We start from the raw sequence: 18,466 nt of genomic DNA, 5'->3' as shown, positions 1-18,466 counted from the left end.
TGGGAGCTTTCCCTTCGGGCTGCTCTGGGGGCGTTCATCTCAGCTAAACAAGCTCTGCTGTTGCAGCAAGGCAGGAAGGCAGGGCGCGTGTGGGCAGGTAGACAGGGCCTCATTGATCGTACTCATTCCCCATTAAGCGGCAGCTTTCACGGGCACTTACCTAGTAAACATCGGCCATAATCTTCACGCAATTTGCTTGGTAGTTTTATTGACCCCAGCTTTGAGATGAGGTCATTGAAGCTGGGGAGTTTGCTGCATGCCCGTGATTACCTTGGAAATACCCCCACTGGTCTTTCAACCTAGACTGGTGTGGCTGTCATGCCCCATCCCTGTGAATGGCATTGTGTAGCTTCTCCCAAGTGGCCCAAATGACTGACATTGATATGCTTAATTCGTAGGAAATGGTATGTGGCAATAAGAGAAAAAGGTAGTAGGAAATTGTTTGGAAAACAAGAAAAAAACCTATTCTTCCCCAGCTGGGGGAGCGTAACCTGTATCACCCAACCTAATCACTACCTGTCACCTCCTCCCTGTGGATTCTGTGTTCAGAAGCCACTCTGAGCCTTGGGAGAACATTTTTCCTCATGACACTTTTGACTAGGACCCGCGACATCTCTGTCCCTGGTTAACACTCTCTTCAAAGCCGTTTAAATTTTTTGCAGGCTCCTCCACTCTGATGTAAGAATAGCCTGTTTAAACTTCTTGATGCAGCTCCTTAATGAAGATCTTGTGATGGAAACCTAGCCAAAACTGGGATGTATGCACATAGTGACTGCAATTTCAGCACATTGTGAGTTCATAATCAGAGGGGTGGGTGACTCAGGAAAGGCTTTTTTAAGGTAACAAGGGGAAAGTGAAAGGACGCTAGCTGTGTGAGAAAGAAACATCTCGGTCACAGCCAGCAAGACACCTGTGTTCATGATGGGGTGTGGCGAGTGCAGAGTTCTCACAAAGAAAGAAGTGATGTGATGGGAGGGAGGACAGTTGGGTAATTTATTGGGGAGGAAAAAAGTGGGCTGAACATTTCCTGGCTGAACAAGAGGATTGTGACATGACGTGCTTGTATTTTGGAGAGAAGGGTTTTGTGGGGACAGGCCTAGGAGTACGCTGTCTGGCTGGGGAGTCAGCACAACAGAGAAACACAGAGAACCCGGCAGACCCCAAGGCCCAAGCTGGGGGAGAGGCTGCCCGCAAATTGGAACCCTGGAAGCTGGTTCTGTACCTTAGCTGGGGCCTCAGACCTCACTTCACAGCCCAGTCCTGTTGATACAAGAATAAAAAACGTTGGGCATGAGAAGGGCTGTGTCCCAGGCTTTCGTTGAGCCCCTGGGATGTGCCCCACCAGATTTTGTTCTTTGACTTCATGCAGTAAAGAATTCAAGAGCAAGCCAGTGTTGAGTAAAGGTATATATATTCAGACAGATACATTGGAATGCAAGAGAAACGTCACGAGGTGTGGGGGTTTGATGCACAGATTAGAAGTAGGTACAGTCCCCACTGACAGAAGGTCGGTCTTCTCCAAAGAGGGTCAGAGAGTGGTGACCGCGAGGTGGCGCTGTGTCGCTTGTTTTCTTGGGCTTGGTGGTTTCATATGCTAATAAGTAGAAGGACCAGCCTTAGGGCAAGGGGCTAGGATTCCCAGGGAGTTGGCCATTTCCCACCCTTTGACTTTTTGTGGCTATCATTGGGACTGCCATGTTGCCTGGGGCATGTTATTCACCACGTTACTATTACAATGGATGTTTACTGAATCTCAAGATCTGCTAGAAGTTAAATCTCTTCATCCTGAGCCTCAAGGCCTATTGGGGGTTGAATCCTTCACCATTTTGATGTCAATTGCTGCGTCCTTCCTTGAATGGCTGTGTTCTTCCCCTTTCCATCCTGTATCACTGTGATGACACAAAGACAGCAAAGGCCGGGCCCTAACCGTGCTCCTGCATTTAACGGCAGGAGGTGTGGGGTGGGCTTATGATGACTCTGAGTGGTGAGAAGGGTGTTTCAGATTTTCCCATGTGAGACATGGGGACTTACCAGCAGCCTCCCCAGATTTATCTCACGGGCATTATCGCTTGTGTTGTTATGGAAACAAAAGGCCAGCCAAGAAATAAGAATCACACAGAGGGTTGGAGTACTGAGATTTATTACGCTGGCGGGCTCAGAGGGGTTTTTTTCCAAGGCTCTGAGCACCTCCAAGACGTGCACATGAGGTTTTATAGGGTTAATTACAAGTATGGGGCTATTACCCAATAAGGCTCAAACAACAAAAAGCAAGGAATCAGTACACTGAAGCTTATCAATTTGGAACAGATCCCGTTACTGACAAATGTTGACCTTGGATTTTCGGGTTAGCTTATTAGCCCAGTAAACTGACACTAAACTTCAGATTTACCAGGTAGCCCAGCAAAACTTAGATCAGTAAACCGACACTTATCACACTTTGATTTGTGACTTAGCTTGTTAGCCCAGCTGTGGTTTTCCTTCAGTGTCACTTATCTTTTGAATTTATCTTTTTTTCTTTTTTTAAATATTTAATCCAAATTTAATATCAGGGTTCTTTGGGAAAGAAATTTCTCTTTTTCTTTTCTTTGGTGATCTTTTAGGGGGGCAGTTAATTAGATGTATTTATCTGTTAGTGGAAGCCCTGGGGCTTCAACCCAGGACCCCGTGCACGCTAAGCACACACACTACCACCCGCCCCATCATCTTTTCTTTTTGGTTTCGCTGCCAGGAATCCTACAGCTGAATTTCTAGTCAGCCTTAACACTTGCCCTGACTTCATGGAATCCATTTTTATGAGTTTACTTCCCCCTGGTTTCATTTAAGTATTGAATCTTCATTTTCTCTTCACTCTCAGTTTTGCCTTTTTGTTGTTATGGTTGTTAAGCTGTGTTTAACAGAATTGTTTAAATTCTCTTTTAGCAAGAGGCTGAATGTAAATAAATATGTAAACAAACAGCACAATTAAATGCTTTTATACATTCTGAGCTGTTTAGTAGTAAATTAAAAACCGAATTGAATATTAAAGTGATAGCATTTTAAAAATATTTTTTAATTTTTCATAAAAATATAGCTGATTTAAAATATGATATTAGTTTCAGGTGTACAATAGATGCTCCATTTATAGTTACTGTAAAACATTGTCTGTATTCCCTGTGTTGTAAGATACATCCCTCTAGCGTGTTTACATTACATGTTGCAGTTTGTGTAAGAAAGTTGGGTAACGCAGAGTCTGGAACGTGGCTGAGTATGACTCAGGTTCACGCTCACCCTGCCTGTCAGAGCTCAGGCCTTCACTCCTTTCTGCAGGGGAGCGAGTGGAGGCAGCTCTCATCAGCGCTGGCACCACCCTCTGAGTGGCAGTGACAGCAGTCACTGTGTGTGGACGTGCAAATTGTTTTTCCAAGAGCTTTATATGCGTTTCTGCATTTAATAATTAAAGACCTCCTGTGAGGAAGCGTTTTAAGTGTTTAATGCATAATACATTTTATTTTGATATTGATAGATTTCAAACCTCTGGAAAATTTACAGGAGTAGTAAAATAAACGCTTAAATACAGTTCACTTTAAAGGGCACTATTTGGCTTTTTGTGTCTGGCTTATTTTAGCATAAAGTTTCAAGGTTCATCCATAATTGTAGCCTGAATCAGTACTTTATTCTTTTTGTTTGATAATATCCTTTTCCTTTTTTTTTTCGTTTTTGGTCTATTTAAAAATATTTTCATTGAAGTCTTGTTAGTTTATAATTTTATGTTACTTTCTTGTGTACAGCACAACACTTCAGCTAAATAGGAACCTACCTGTATTCATTTTCATCCTCTTTTTAAACATAAGTTACTACAAGATATTAAATATATTCTCCTGTGCTATACAGTATAAACTTGCTGTTTATTCTTTACATACTCAGTATCTGCAAATCTTGAACTCCCAATTTATTCCTTCCCACACCCTCTCCCCACTGGTAACCATAGTTTGGTTTCTATGTCTCTGTGTCTGTTTCTGTTCTGTAGATAAGTTTATTTTTTTGTTTCTTTCTTTTTTTTTTTAGATTCCACATGTTAGCAATCTCATATGGTATTTTCCTTTCTCTTTCTGGCTTAATTCACTTAGAATGACATTCTCCAGGTCCATTGATGTTGCTGCCAATGCCATTATTTTATTATTATTTTATGGCTGAATAGTAGTCTATTGGACAAATATGCTACAACCTCTTTATCCAGTCATCTCTCAGTGGACATTTCGGTTGCTTTCATGTCTTGATATTGTAAATAGTGCTGCTGTGAACATTGGGGTGTAGGTGTCTTTTTCAATTAGGGTTCCTTCTGGATATATGCCCAGGAGTGGAATTGATGGTTCATATGGGAGGTCAATTTTTTGTCTTTAGAGGAACATCTATACACTTTTCCACAATGGCTCCACCAAACTGTATCCCCACCACAGTGTAGGTGTGTTCCCAATTCTCCGCTGACTCTCCAGTATTTATTGTCAGTGAACTTCTGAATGATGGCTATTCTGACTGGTGAGAGGTGATACTTGATTGCAGTTTTGATTTGCATTTCTCTGATAATGATATTGAATATTTTTTCATGTGGCTACTGGCCATTTGTACGTCTTCATTGGAGAAATGTTTCTTTAGGACTTCTGCCAATTTTTGAATTGAATTGTTTGTTTTTCTTTCTTATTAAGTGTAAAAGCTGTTTACATATTCTGGGAATTAAGCCCCTAGCAGTTTCATTTATTGTAAATATTTTCTCCCATTCCATAGGTTGGTTGTCTTTTTGTTTTGCTTACTGTTTCCATAGCTGTGCAAAAGCTTGTAAGTTTAATTAGATCCCTCTTGTATCTTTTTGGTTGTTTTTCTATTGCTTGAGTAGACTGCTCTAGGAAAACATTGCTGAGATGTATGTCAGATGTTTTGCCTATGGTTGCTTCTAAGAGGTTTATAGTGTCTTGTCTACATGTTTAAGTCTTTAACACATTTTGTATTCATTTTTGTATATTCTGTGAAGTAGTCTAACTTCAATGATTTACATGCAGCTGTTAAGTTTTCCCTACACCATTTGCTGAAGATGCTGTCTTTACTCCATTGTATGTTCTCACCTCCTTTGTCAAAGTTTCAATGACCAAAAGTTTGTGGGCCTATTCTTGGTAATTTTGTTTATCCGTTCATTGATGGATGGATATTGTTAGTAACTTTTGGCTACTCTGAATGATACTGCTATGAATATTGATGTGAAATTTTTTATGAGAATATGTTTTCATTCTTTTGGCTGTACATTTGCCCCGCCATATCTGTAGTTTCCACTACATGAATCGAGATGGTTGATTGTAAAGGGACTCGAACATCCTTGGATTATGGTATCCAGGGTGTGGGGTTCCTGAAACCAACCCCCCAAGGATATTGAGGGATGACTCTACATATAGGAGTGGAATTGCTGAGCCATATAACTCTAAGCTTCTGAGGAAATACCAGACTTCTCCAAAGAAGCTGCAACATTGTTCCTTTCCCCTGGCCACATATGAGGTTTCTCTGCCCCCTGAACGACATTTGTTATTGTCCATGTTTTGGTTATAACCATCCTAGTGGGTGTAAAATGAGATCTCATTTTGTTTTTGACTTCCCTAGTGATGCTGAGCATCTTTTCATATGATTATTGGCCATTTGTATATCTATTTAAATTCATGGTAAATTTAAAAATTGGGTGTATTTTCTTGTATTGTTCAGTTGTAAGCATTCGTTATATATCCTGGATACTACTCTCTTATTAGATACATGCTTTGCAAAATTTTTCTTCTATTCTGCACATTGTCCTTTAACTATATTTTTTTTAAACATTAAAACAATTTCTTTACAGGGGAGGTAGTTAGATGTAATGATTTATTTTATTTTTTTGCAAAGCACGCACTCTATGACTTGAGATACCCTTTTCCCCTGTCATTTCACTTTCTTGATGATGTCCTTTGTAAGAAAAAGATTTTAATTTTGATGAAGTCCAGTTTATCTGCTTTTTTCTTCTATCACTTGTGCTCTTGGTTTTGTATCTAGGAAACCAAAGCCTATCCTAGGCCCACAAAGATTTATACTGTGTCTTCTTTTAGAAAGTTTATAGGTTTAATTTTTACATTTCTGTCTGTGATCTATTTTGAATTAATTTTATTTGTTATATAAAATATGGGTGTTCAGATTCCAGATTGATTCTTTTGCCTGTAGATACCCAGCTGTCCCTGAACTATTAGTTGAATAGACTATTCTTTCAATGGAGTGTTTTTGGCCCCCTAGTGGAAAACTGTCTGTAAATGTAAGTTTTTCCCCTTGGGTTTTTATTGTGTCTTTTAGATTTATTTATCCAAACTTATGCCAGTATCATACTGACTTAGTACTATAGCATTTTAGTACACTTTAAAGTGAGTCCTCCAACTTTACTCTTCTTTTTCAAGGTTGTTTTTGCTGTCCTGGGCCCCTTGCACGTCCATGTGAATTTGGGGATCAGTTTTTCAATTTTGCATAGAAGTCAGCTGGAATTTTGATAGGGATTCCACTGAATATATAGTTCACTTTGAGGATTCTTAACATTTTTAATAATATTGTCAATCATTCCACGAAAACGGGATGTCTTCCATATATGTAGATCTTTTAAAATTTATTCTGGTGATACTTCAAAAAGTTCAATGTACAAATCTTGTAAATTTTTGTTAAATGTATCTCTCACTTTATTCTTAATGCTGTTGTAAATGGAAAGGCTGAATTTCTTATGGGTGGGACTATGTATCAATCTTCTTATTTGTAGAATTCCTTCACAACAAATACCCTTGTTATATATTTGCTACATAAATCTATCCACAACTATTCCCCGCCCCGTGTTATAAGAAACCAAGACCCAAGGTAAGCTACTTGAAAACACCTATGTGGAAGTAAGAAATGAGACCCTTGGGTGGGTCTTTGTGCAGATGATACTGAGAGCTTATTCAGAATGGCTTCTTCTTAATTACTTTTAAACAACCCTTTCAGTGTATTTAGTCAGATACATTAAGATTATGCCCTTTTGATGTGCGGAGTAGCTAAGACTATAATTTTCAAATAAATTCTAGTGATAGTGTTGTACTTGAAACCTAATTTGCATCAATCTTTGAAGATTTATGTTTCAGGAGCTTTGACTAAAGAACAACTTTCTTTATTCTATAATGAGAACTAAATGCTCAAGCAACATGTAAGAGTTTGAGCAAACTGCCCCCGCCCCGTAGTGCTGGGTGGCTGCAGCTGTAACTGGAGTCAGCGCTTACCTCTCCCAGTAGGCTTGTGCTGATCTGCTCAAAGTGGTTCGTCCAACAGTTTGTCAGTAGTCTGTTGGACAAAGTCATAAAACATTGATTGAAGGTTGCTAGAATGCAATATATTCTTACTAATATTAAGTAAGCACATATTGAATGCTTACTGTATGATGGAATTGTCCCTCAGCCTCACATGAATATTATTTCTCTTGAAACCTCACATATTTCCTTGTTATTCTCACTTTACAGATAAGGAGACTGAGAATTAGGTCTTCTCTCTTTTGGGGGGAGCTCATTATTAATGATGGGCAGTTGTAAGGAAAAAGATATTGATTCATCATGAGAAAACATTTTTGTGAGAGTCAGCAATGAAGATGAACACTGAAGAAGGTGATCATTGTTCGAGTGAGACAAGCCCTGGGTTGTGCAGAGTCAGCATGCCTGTCCTAGACACGGCATGTGTAGAGCTGCGTGGTGGGTGAGGCGGCGCGGCCCTGCAGGGAACGCGGATGCTGGGGTGTTAGGCTGTGCTCAGGCCTGGTTGGGCTTTCTCCTAAGGGGAGTGGACCATCATTGACAGATTTTAAGTAGGAGAGTGGGGTGCTCTCATAGTTCATATTTGTCTTCTAGAATGTTTGGAAACATTTAGAAGGCTTGGCAGGAGATGATGTGATGAGTCAGAGTAGGGTGGCTGCGAGGTGTAGCAGTGTCCAATTTTCAAGTGGTTTTCAGGCCCAGGCTTGTGGCTTAGTAGCCGTGTCAGTTTGAATGACGCACGCAAGGAAGTGAAACAATTTATCTAATCAATTGAAGCAGTGATGTACCCAATTCCCAGGACTATTGTGGAGATCCAGTGAGATACACTGTGCAGTGTGCAGCGTGGTCTCCAGCACAGAGTCAGTGCTGAGTGAGTGCCAGTGAGTATCTGGTAGGTCAGTTGAGGGTGGTGGTACTCTGTGACTGAGGATATCTGGTCCCTGAAGGAGGGGTCCATTCACATCTGTGAGTAATGGGCCTGAGTTGGGAGACGCAGGGAGACCTTACCCCCCGACCAGGGGCCCTGGGCAGGACGCCTATGGGAGGAACACCGTGAAGTCAGCTCTTTGCATGTGGAGTTGGAGCTGCCTTTGAGACAATTAACTGCAGTGTCACGAGCTTAAAGAGGAGATCTGGGCCCAGGTTGTGCATTTTCCTAAAATCTCAACTCCTAAGGACGCCGAAGTATTGATCACTGAACGTGAAGTCATACTTTAAAGGACAAACGAATAGTAGTATCATCTCTGTCATCAAAGCTCACGTCTATTTATTCATCACTCACTTTGCTAATTGGGTACTTACAGAGCTCACTTCACCGTTCTCCCGTGGGCTCAGGCTCCACAGAAAAGTGCTGGTGAGACTCCCTCTTTTCTAGAATAAGACACATTTAGCTTGTAGACTTCTGTACCTCGCCAGACTTAGGATATTAGTTTGTTGGTTTAATTGTATTTTCTGTTGGCCATGTCCTGACAGGAGAGAAATTTTACCTCATGGTCATGTTTCAATTAGCTGTTACTGAGAATTGCTGATCTGATACATAGTGTATGTATTATATTAACTTTGTAGAGTAGTTATCATTTTTCTGTCTTTGCCCTTTAATTTTGTTTGCCCCTTCAGTGTTCTATTCTTTTTGGGGCCTTATTTTTTTTAATTAAAAAATGTCTGTTAGCAGTTAAGAAAAAAAAAGCAAAGAAAAAATGCACATGAGTACTAAATTTAGAAAATGTCTGGTGTGTTTTCTGTCTCGGCAATGGAGGGTTCTAGAAACTCCTGAAAACCTTCATTACACAAGTTCCTTAAAATGCTGACTGAGAAATAAAACCTTTCTTCCTCATCTTTCAAGCTGCACAACTAATTGTCAAGAAAGTGAGGGAAAATTCTCAGAAGCCAAGACAATTGAGAAAGCAGGGTTTCTGAGAGATACGTGAGCGTTAGAAGCCGTGGTGTGCTGGTTGGCTCCTGAACTGATTTTCAGTTGCCTTGACAGGAGGGAAGGAGGTGAGCCCCAGACCTCTCACACTAGGAGTTGGATGGGTGATCATATAATGGGCCAAGCCTATCCTGAGAATCTTGCTTTACTAAAGGGTGAAATAGGAAAAAAAAATTCCTCAAGACAAGAGAGTAAGAAAAGTCAATTGTGTTGGAAGAGGGGAAAAATAACAAATCCAAAGTAAGGATATAGTTTAAAGCTGTTCTGGCATGAGAGTGACCACAAACTCCTGGCAGAAAAGCACAGCTACTCCTTGATTGATAAGTTGTGTTTTGAATGAATCAGTGAACAGCTATTCCGAAAAAGGCCTCCAGAGTCTTGTGGATCAAGATACTGGACAGCAAACACCTCTCTTCCAAGGTCTCATTCAAATAACCAGAAAGGTTTTAAAGGAAACTAGCAATAATCTGAGTTGTATTTATTGACATTACTATATGCTAAGAATTCAGAGGTGACTATGGAGTTGTCTCCTCTTTTATGGACCTTATTTTCTCTTTGGGGAGAAAAATGACATAGTTGGGTATCTTGGTGGAGGGAGGTGTTAGTCTGTTGCAATTAGCCAGGAGAGGAGATTAAGAAAACAGTGAAAGATGGGTGAACTTTTTAGCTGAGGACAGTCTTGTTCACTTGGCTTTTAATTGCAGGCTCAATGAGCTGTCACTGGAGGGACTAGATCTTACGGAGGATGGACTTAGCTCAGGCCTCTTTTGAATGGACAAGTGAACCTGGAAAAAGACAGTCAAATCTGTGCAGACTTTAAAGTTCACTTGAACGTGCTCCATCCCTGAGCCAAAGATAGGACAAATATTCTGTCTTGAGGACAGAAGAGTGGTTTTTAAGTTTCTCCAAGAATGAATCCCATGGAACCGAGATGGCCAGTTGTCAAACTGAGACTTTGTACTTTGGACGGTGTACCCAGCAAGGGTATTGGCCTTTTATATGTTTCCATTTGTCTTTAATACATGTCTGTTGATGAGGTCATGGGCACAAATGTTTGACACCTTGTCGAGGCGATTTTGGATACCTGCCTAGAAGCACAGGCACAGTTGCGGCTGCTTCATACATCTTGCAGCCCATCCCTTTCCCCGGCTCCGTGATCACGGCAGAGTGGTTCCTTGTTGACCTGTCCGTTTCCTCTGTGATATCATAACCCATGAAAAGACCGGAGCATATTAACTTGGCTTTGTTAAATTCAAAGAAACAGATCAAATATGGAGTCAGATTTGCTCTTTCCTATTTCAGTAGTACCATGGAGACGGCAGTTTGGGCAGCTTTTTGTAGTGTCCTGGAGGCTTTCTCTCTCAGCTTCTGGGCGCCTCTGTTGAAAACACTTCATAGCTCTCTGGCCTGCTGGAAAAGCACTCTGCCTGTTTTACCCTGAAGATGTGTTCTGTTTATAAACTCATCTCTACTCCTTGGAAAACAACTCAAGAAAAACTCGGTTGGTTTTCCACCAACCATGGGCAGGGGTGAGGTAAACCATGTTATTATTTCATAAAATAATAGTAATAATAGTAATAGTAATAGTAGTAGTACTTGTAGTAATAGTAATAGTAATAGTAATAATAATAATAATAATAATAATAATATTAATAGAAGTCTTAAAACAGGACAGAGCACATTGGAGAGAGTCAAAAAATGCTTTCTGGCTTAAATCAAAAGTGATGAGTAGTGATTCCATGGCTGCTGTATTTGCTAAGCTAATTACTCCTTTGCTCCATTACACATTTCTTTTATCTGAAAAAGAAATACAAGGAAATGGTTTAAAAAAAAACTCAAACAGAGCACAAAAATACACAAGTGAAAGAAGTTTTCCCTCATCCTCTGTTCTTTCAGCCCTCTCTGGAGATGCCTCTGTTTACTATCCTTTGGGTGCTTTTCCAGATATGCTTTGCACATTCCCACCTATGTATGTAAATTCCTTTAAAATTTTAGTTATTTTTAACTTAAAGGGATTTAAATCCTCAAGTGGCTTCTGCCACAGTAATAGAACAGAACAAATCTGACTCCATATTAGATTTGTTCCTTTGAATTTAACCCTATGCTCTGTCACCTAGGCTTCATCTTGCTTGTAAAACAATGTTGCCTAGAGCCTGAAATAAACAGGAGACCCTATTCTGAAGGCTCTGACCTTTAAGGATATTTAACACTTTTTCATTCATTAAAAGATAGCAAATTGCAGAATAGAAAATAACGTTTCTTTTGTTGGAGGTTTACAGGGATCTGACCCACGCAGATAGCTGCAAGAACAAAGGATTCTAACAAGAAGGAATTCCTACACTAAGAAGTTTGCACTAACCAAGCACATAGGAAAGGAGCCTGAATTGTGACTTGGGGAGATGGTTTTCCAGGACATTAGTTTGCCATCTAGGTCTACAGAAACTTGCTATTCCATGCCCCAACATCTGGTCTCCCAACTTATTGGCCTGTCCTGCACTGGCCTGTCCTGCACTGAGGAGAATTAATTTCGACTTGGTAACACTCCTATCTGCCTAGAAAGCGGGGCACTGGAGATGAGTGTTATGGAAACAGGCCAGCCAAGAAAAAAGCACCAATCGGAGTGTTGGAGTGCTCAGAATTATTATGCCGGTGGGATCAGAGGGGCTTCGGCTCTGAAGTTTTGAGTACCTCCAAGACGTGCACATGAGGTTTTAAAGGCTTAATTACAAGTAAGGGGGGATTAGCCAATAAGGCTCAAAGAACAAAAAGCAAGGAATAAGTACACTGGAGCTTATCAATTTGTAATAGATCACATTACTGACACTTGTTGAGCTTGGAATTACGAGTTAGGTTGTTAGCCCAATAAACTGACACTAAACTTCAGATATATGAGATAGCCCAGCATAATTTAGATCAGTAAACGGACACTTATCACACTTAGATTTGTGACTTAGCTTGTTAGCCCAGCTGGACTTTTCCTTCACATGAGGACAGCTGTCCCACACCCAGGGAACTACTGTGAGCCCTTGATGTTTCCACTAGGGTTGGGTATGGTTTACCCAGGAGGGATGGGGACTATGCACCAACACTCAGGCAGTCTGCTCTGTCTGGGGCTCTGATCTTGTACCATCCCGCTCCCCGCCAGCCCAACACCTGGGACAGTGGAGCTAAGGCAGAGATCCTGCCTGCCTGTTTCCCAGCGTGTAAAAGGGGAATATGTGCTCTTCCCAAGGTAGTTCTGAGCGACAACACCTGCGGGTGCTTGGTTCTCAGAGCAACAGAAAACCCAGCTCCGCGTGGGGGCAACGGGTGTGATCTCCCTAGGGTTTCTGCAGAAGCATCGGATGGAGGGTTGGATCACGGTGGTAAAATTGAGCTGTGGGGCTTGAAGGGTTACAGAAGGGTACAGAGGCAGGTCTGCCGCTTAGGGGTGCCCCAGAGGTAAAGCTTTTTTTCTCCAACTCCGCTAAGACCCTCCCTTCTCCAGATCCCTTCCTTCTCTCTGCTCATCCTGTCCATCTGTATCCCTCCAATTTTCCCGTCCTCTCCACCCGCTCCCATCTTCTCCCTCCCTCGCTGTCCCACCTTCTCTCACAGAACCCAGAGAGGATCGCTGGCCCTCCTGCGCATGCGCAGTCAGTGCCAAGTGGTCCGCTGGTTGGGAGCTCCATATCCGAGCCGGAGATCGGGCCCAAAGGCTTCTCAACTACGTCGCCCGGTAGGCCTTTGGTTCCTGCCTGGGGCCGGGGCCTCTGACTGTGGAAGTGCAAGGTGGGGGGCTCCCGGGAAAGGGGTCAGGCGGTTGCGGTAGGGCGGTCCGCCTTTCACAGACCCCAAGGGCGCTAGTCAGCCCGTGTTCAGATGAATTGCTCAGGCCAGACCCCTCTGCCAGCGCCACCTGCCCCGGCGCCCCGGCCACAGTGTCCAGGGCCTGGTGTGCACCTGCCACCTCTCACCCAGCCGGGATCCCCTCAGTCCGCGGCTGGCGTCCCCTTCCCCTCTCCCTCCCCCTAGTCCTCTCCTCCCGGGCTTCCTCTCCTCTTCCGCCGGCCCGTCCCCCCCCCTGGGCGGGCTGTGTCCCGGGCGGGCGGGGTCTGCGGACCCGGACGGGGGCGGGCGCCTGGGAGTGGGGCTGGGGCTGTCCTCCGAGCGAGGCTGCAGCCCGCGTCCCCCTCCCCGCTTTCCCTGCCCCGCGACCCCGGGGCTGCCCTGCTCTCCCTTTCCCGCTCCCTGAGGACCAGCTCTGTGGCGTGGGCGCTGCTACCTGGGCTGAAAGCCTCTGGCTCTAACGCCCAGCTTCTCCTGGTGGAGTCGGGAAAAGGGAGCGTCACTGCTAAGCGAGGTTCTGTCTACCCCCTCCATGTTTCTGCCGCAAGTAAGTACTTTTAACACTTTCAGGTGTTATGATGGCGGTGCTTGTTGATGTCACGTGTTTTTATAGTGAGAGGGATTGCAGTGGTGAAAGCAGGGCTTGGTTCTGTTAAAAATGAGCTGAAGGCATGAGGCTGTGACATCCTCCTTCCTTCCCTCTCCCAGGGTGAAAGGAGTGACCGTCGATTTTAAAAAGATAGTTACAGTCCCTAACTAGCCCAGCCCAGCTAGTGTGTGTTTACAGGAACAGCACCACCAGAGGCCTTGGAGACCCAGGGATATTGCAGTCCTAAAGTGCTCCTGGCATAGTTTGGCTTGTTTAGGTTTTTTGTTTTTCTTAAATTGTGGGACAGACTAGTGTATAAACTGAAAAATAATTGTCAAGAAATAATTTTCATAGGACAGTTTTATTGTGATATAGTTCACACACCATGAATTCCATCCATTTAAATGGTACAATTCAGCAGCTTTTAGCATATTCACAGTGGTGCATCCATTATTATTCCAGAACGTTTTCATCACTTCAGAAAGAGCAGTGGAAATGAATGACCTAACCACCCCTCCCCAGTGGTGGTTCTAAAGAAATTTCTTGGCTATTCCTGACCATAAATTAACTTGTTATATTCCAAGAAAAATCTGGTAGGAATTCTAACAAGAATTGAAATGAATCTGTCTATCAAAACAGGAAGAATTTATACCTTTATGGCATAAACTTCTTCTACCCATGAATATATCTGGGACCCTATCTTTGCATCTGACCGGAGCCTGGCCCATGGGAAGTCCTCACTACTTTTTGGGCTTGTGAATGATGAGATTCTATACATTGTTAGTTGCAACTGTAGCCTTTCACAGAAGAGAAAAGTAACCTCAGTGAAGCAAGTGACTCTCTGATGGTCAGAAAGAGTGACAGCGAGTGCTGGAGTGATCCAGTGGACTTGGTGTTTGCAGCTAGATTTCTCGACCACCTACAGTTAAGGGGATTAGAGAGTTCTTTTATTTTTTCTTAATGGCGTTGCATTTATTTTTACTTATTTTTTAAAATTATTTTTTATTTAGGTGTAGTCAATTTACAATGTTAGTTTCAAGTGTACAGCAGAGATTCAGTTATAAACATATGCATATGTATATATATATGTTTTAGATTGTTTTTAGTATAAATCACTACAAGAAATTGAATATAGTTCCCTGTGTTATATAGCAGGTCCTTGTCATTTATTTTATATTTACTAATTTGTATCTGTTAATCCCCCCTTTCCTGCCTGCTAAACACAGTTTGCTTTCTATGTCCATGAGTCCATTACTAGGAGCACCTTTTTTCCTAGTAATATATGCTCTTTTGCTGCTTTCAGTTTCAGTAATTCCATCTTATCTGTGGGCGCTTTTCTTCTGGTGGCCTTAATGTGGTTTGCACACGTGGTAATAGAGATCTGTATTTGGGAGAACCCCAGGCCTCGTGTAGTCCCTGGTACAGAGTGCCCACTGAATTGATGCTTGAACTGGGAAAAAAGCACAGTAAATGTTGGAATTTCCACTATGGTTGAGAATTCTATAACCTCTTTTGACAAACTTAATATTGGCTGCACCTATTCTGGGTAATTTGGTGGAAATTCATGTTATGGTGGTGAAGAGACGGGGCCTTGTATGCTTCTTCTCTTTCTGTTTTCTAACACTCATTCTCCTGGGCCTTCCAGATCCTCCCCTAGAAGTGCCAGGTCTGGCTTGGTGCTGCGCTGAGGCAATATTTGTTAATAAGGCCCTTTCCTCATCTCTTCTGAGCCTCCGGTTCTTTCTCTGCACAATGAGGGTTTAGACTAGATAACTACTTTCCAGTTTCTTTTAAAGCCATGTTTCCTTTGAGAAACAGAAAATGCAAATCTCTCCTCTCAGCCCAACCCTTTAGATTTTGAAAAGTCCTCCAAGGAGTGACATAGCTCTTTGTGGAAAATGAATGTGATTGTGATTCCAGGTGACACAGAAAAGACTATTCAGAGATTGATTGCAGGGAGAGGGCAGGAAAGGGGCATTATGTCACACTTTCTAGTGTGAGCACTGGAGCAGGGGCTTGGATTTAAATACGGTGTCTGACGTGGCCTCTCTCTAATCTTGTAGAATGTGATAAACTTCTCTACCTCAGTTTCTTGATGTGTCAAGTTGGGGTGATAATATTTTAAGGCTTTTGTGAAACATTATGCACATAAGCCATTTGTGTATGGGTAGAAACAAGACCTGCTAGGGATTCAGGGATTTGTTTAAAAAAAAAATCTTGTCCATAGCACTCTGTCTGTGTGTATTTAGTAGTTCCTGAAGGGTGAGGGTGAGTCTAAAGTCCATCGTGGGACAGGTGGCCCATGGTTATCTGTGCCCCTGAATGCCCCCTCCTCCCCAGTCCTCTTCCTCTGTCCAGGATGAAGTTCCCTAGTAGATTTACTCAGAGGTCTTGTGAAAATGGCTATTCATTTTATTGTTTCACCAAGAAGGGCTGCCATCATGATCTCTGTGGTCAGGTTTTGAAGGGCTGCCATCATGATATCTGGTAAGAATTCTATGGAATTGGGTGTTTCTATTTAATGAAAAGAAAAAAATTACAAATAGAAAATTAGAACAAGGGTGGTCACATGGGCTCTTGGAAGTGGACACCATTAGCTTTGTTAGCTTCAGGTGCTGTGGCCTGTTGCCACGAGGACCCATTATCTTGCACTGAAGTTGGAGGTACCAGTGGGTTCAGTGGGAATGTTAACTGAGTGCATTTCATGATCTGGGCATTGACCTATTTCTACTGTGTGTTCCTTATTTGAGACAGTGAGCTCACCTAACCTCGAAAACCTCTTTAAAAAATTAGACTTTTTATTTTGAGATGTAATGTAGATTCCCATGTGGTAGTAAGAGATTATATGGAGAGGGCCTATGGACCCTTTGCCCAGTTTTCCTTAATGGTTCCATCTTGCAATATTGGGGTACAATTCATTACTGACTCACTAACAATTTGAGGTTTGTGTTATTGCCCTCATTTCTATTCACGATTAAATTGGGGCTTAGAGAAGCACACAGGCCTGCCCAGGTCACCCACATTGTTAGTGCAGAGTCTGGTGAACATGGGCTTGGGATTATCAGGAAGTATCATTATGATGGTCTTTGGCAGGGAGCAGCATTCACTTTGCTTGTTTATTCATTCATTCAAGAAACATTTATTGAGTGAATTCTGTGGGTCAAATGCTTTCTTAGGGTTATCTGATTCTTCAGCAGTACTGAGAATCAGGTAATGTTTATATTTTTTAAACTGAGAAAATTAGCTCTGAGAGGTTATAACTCCCCCAAAGGAAGAATAGCTCATAAAGGGGGGATAGTACATTTGTACAGTCACCACTTTTTATGCAGGTGGTACCCTAGGCATTTTACATTTGCAAACATCCGTAATCCAGATATATTCTTGAAAAGCAAGGATTTTTTATAATTGATGTATAGTCAAGTTTACGATGTTGTGTCAATTGCAAGGTGTTTTTTGACTTTTGAATTAAAAATACTTTTTCAGGAGGGAAATTAGGTGTATTTATTTGTTTGATTTTTTAAAATGAGGTACTGGGGTTTGAACCCAGGACCTCGTACATGCTAAGCATGTGCTCCACCAATGAACAGTACCCTCTACCCCAAGGCAAGTTTTCTTATCCATTACTATGAAGCTAAGGGGTTCAAATAAATTGAATAGAATTCCAGATCTTTTGATCCTACTGTGGTCCTTTTCTTTATATTCTGCTGAAGGGGATTGGGGAAAGCATATCCTTTGTTCATTTTTTATTCAGCATTTTTGAGTAGTGACTTTATATCAGAGCCTTGCTAGGTGCTTGGAAATATAAAATAAGGAATGACCCTTCTCTGCAGGGGCAGGAAGCCTAGACCAAAAACTGGGTAATGTGATCCGAGCTACAGTAGCCATGTGCAGACTCTGAGGACAAACTGTACCCCCGGATTTGCTTTGGCTTCCCTTGCCTTCTGTCTGGTACACACCAGGTCACCGCAACCCAGATGGGCCCATAGCACACAGCAGAGTATGTACCTCGATCTCCTCTCCTGTCTCGGCAGGGCCTGCAACATGAGCATCCCTGACTACGTGCAGTGTGCTGAGGACCACCAGACTCTTCCCGTTGTTGTCCAAACCATGGAGATCATCTCAGAGGAGAATTTCTTTTGCATCTATCAGCTACTCACCTCGGTGAGCCATATCAGCCCATGTGGCTCCCAGTGGACACTCTGTATTCACTACAGGCACCGCTATGTGCCCGAGAATGGGTGGAGCGTCTTCCAGAAACACCGCAAGGTCGTGGGCCTTGTCACCATTACCGACTGTCTCTCTGCCAAGGCCTTGGAGAAGCTCCACGTGCAGAGGAGCTGTATGGCACCTCGATAATGACTCTCAGCTCTTTGTCTTTGTACTGCATGTGGAGGAAGTCGAGCAGCCACGCACCGACGTTGCCTTCAAATTTAGAGGACTCTAGGGTGGTGGAGAAGAAGATCAAGGACTTCACTGAGTCACTCTTCATCTTGCTCAAGTCCAAGTGGCTGGATGGTGGCCCCAAGAATTCTGGGGACAAGATCCCCCTCCTCTGCATCCTGTTTGAGAAGGAGGACTTCATGGGACTGGACACAGACAGCAGGTAAGTTTACCTGGAGGCCAGTCCACCCTGGCTGTGTGCCGGATTGCTTCCCTACATCCAGAAAGGGATCAGCAAGGAAGAAGTCTGTCTTGTAGCCAAGGGGGGATGGAGATGCAGCCCGCCGGTATACAGACATTTCAAAGTGAATCCGCCTTTGTTTCAGAGAGATCCTTTTAGGGTTAGTGTGGACACTTACTCCCGCTTTACAGCCATGA

The 18,466-nt window shown here is 42.7% G+C and overlaps 1 protein-coding gene across 1 annotated transcript in view; it reads left to right on the top strand.

The window, feature by feature from the left end:
- The window catches only part of LOC140687210 (uncharacterized), a 68,805-nt gene extending 50,699 nt beyond the window's left edge, over nt 1–18,106 (top strand). The window contains exon 6 of the mRNA XM_072943524.1: nt 17,680–18,106. Within this exon, the coding sequence (XP_072799625.1) occupies nt 17,680–18,004 (325 nt within the window). The 3' untranslated portion in view covers nt 18,005–18,106. The remainder of the gene's footprint in view (nt 1–17,679) is intronic.
- The last annotated feature ends 360 nt before the right edge of the window (nt 18,107–18,466 follow it).

Source organism: Vicugna pacos, chromosome 19 (genome assembly GCF_048564905.1).
Source record: "Vicugna pacos chromosome 19, VicPac4, whole genome shotgun sequence".
Classification (NCBI taxonomy): domain Eukaryota; kingdom Metazoa; phylum Chordata; class Mammalia; order Artiodactyla; family Camelidae; genus Vicugna; species Vicugna pacos.
Note: the sequence above shows the minus strand (reverse complement) of the source record. Positions and strands in the feature narration are given on the sequence as shown.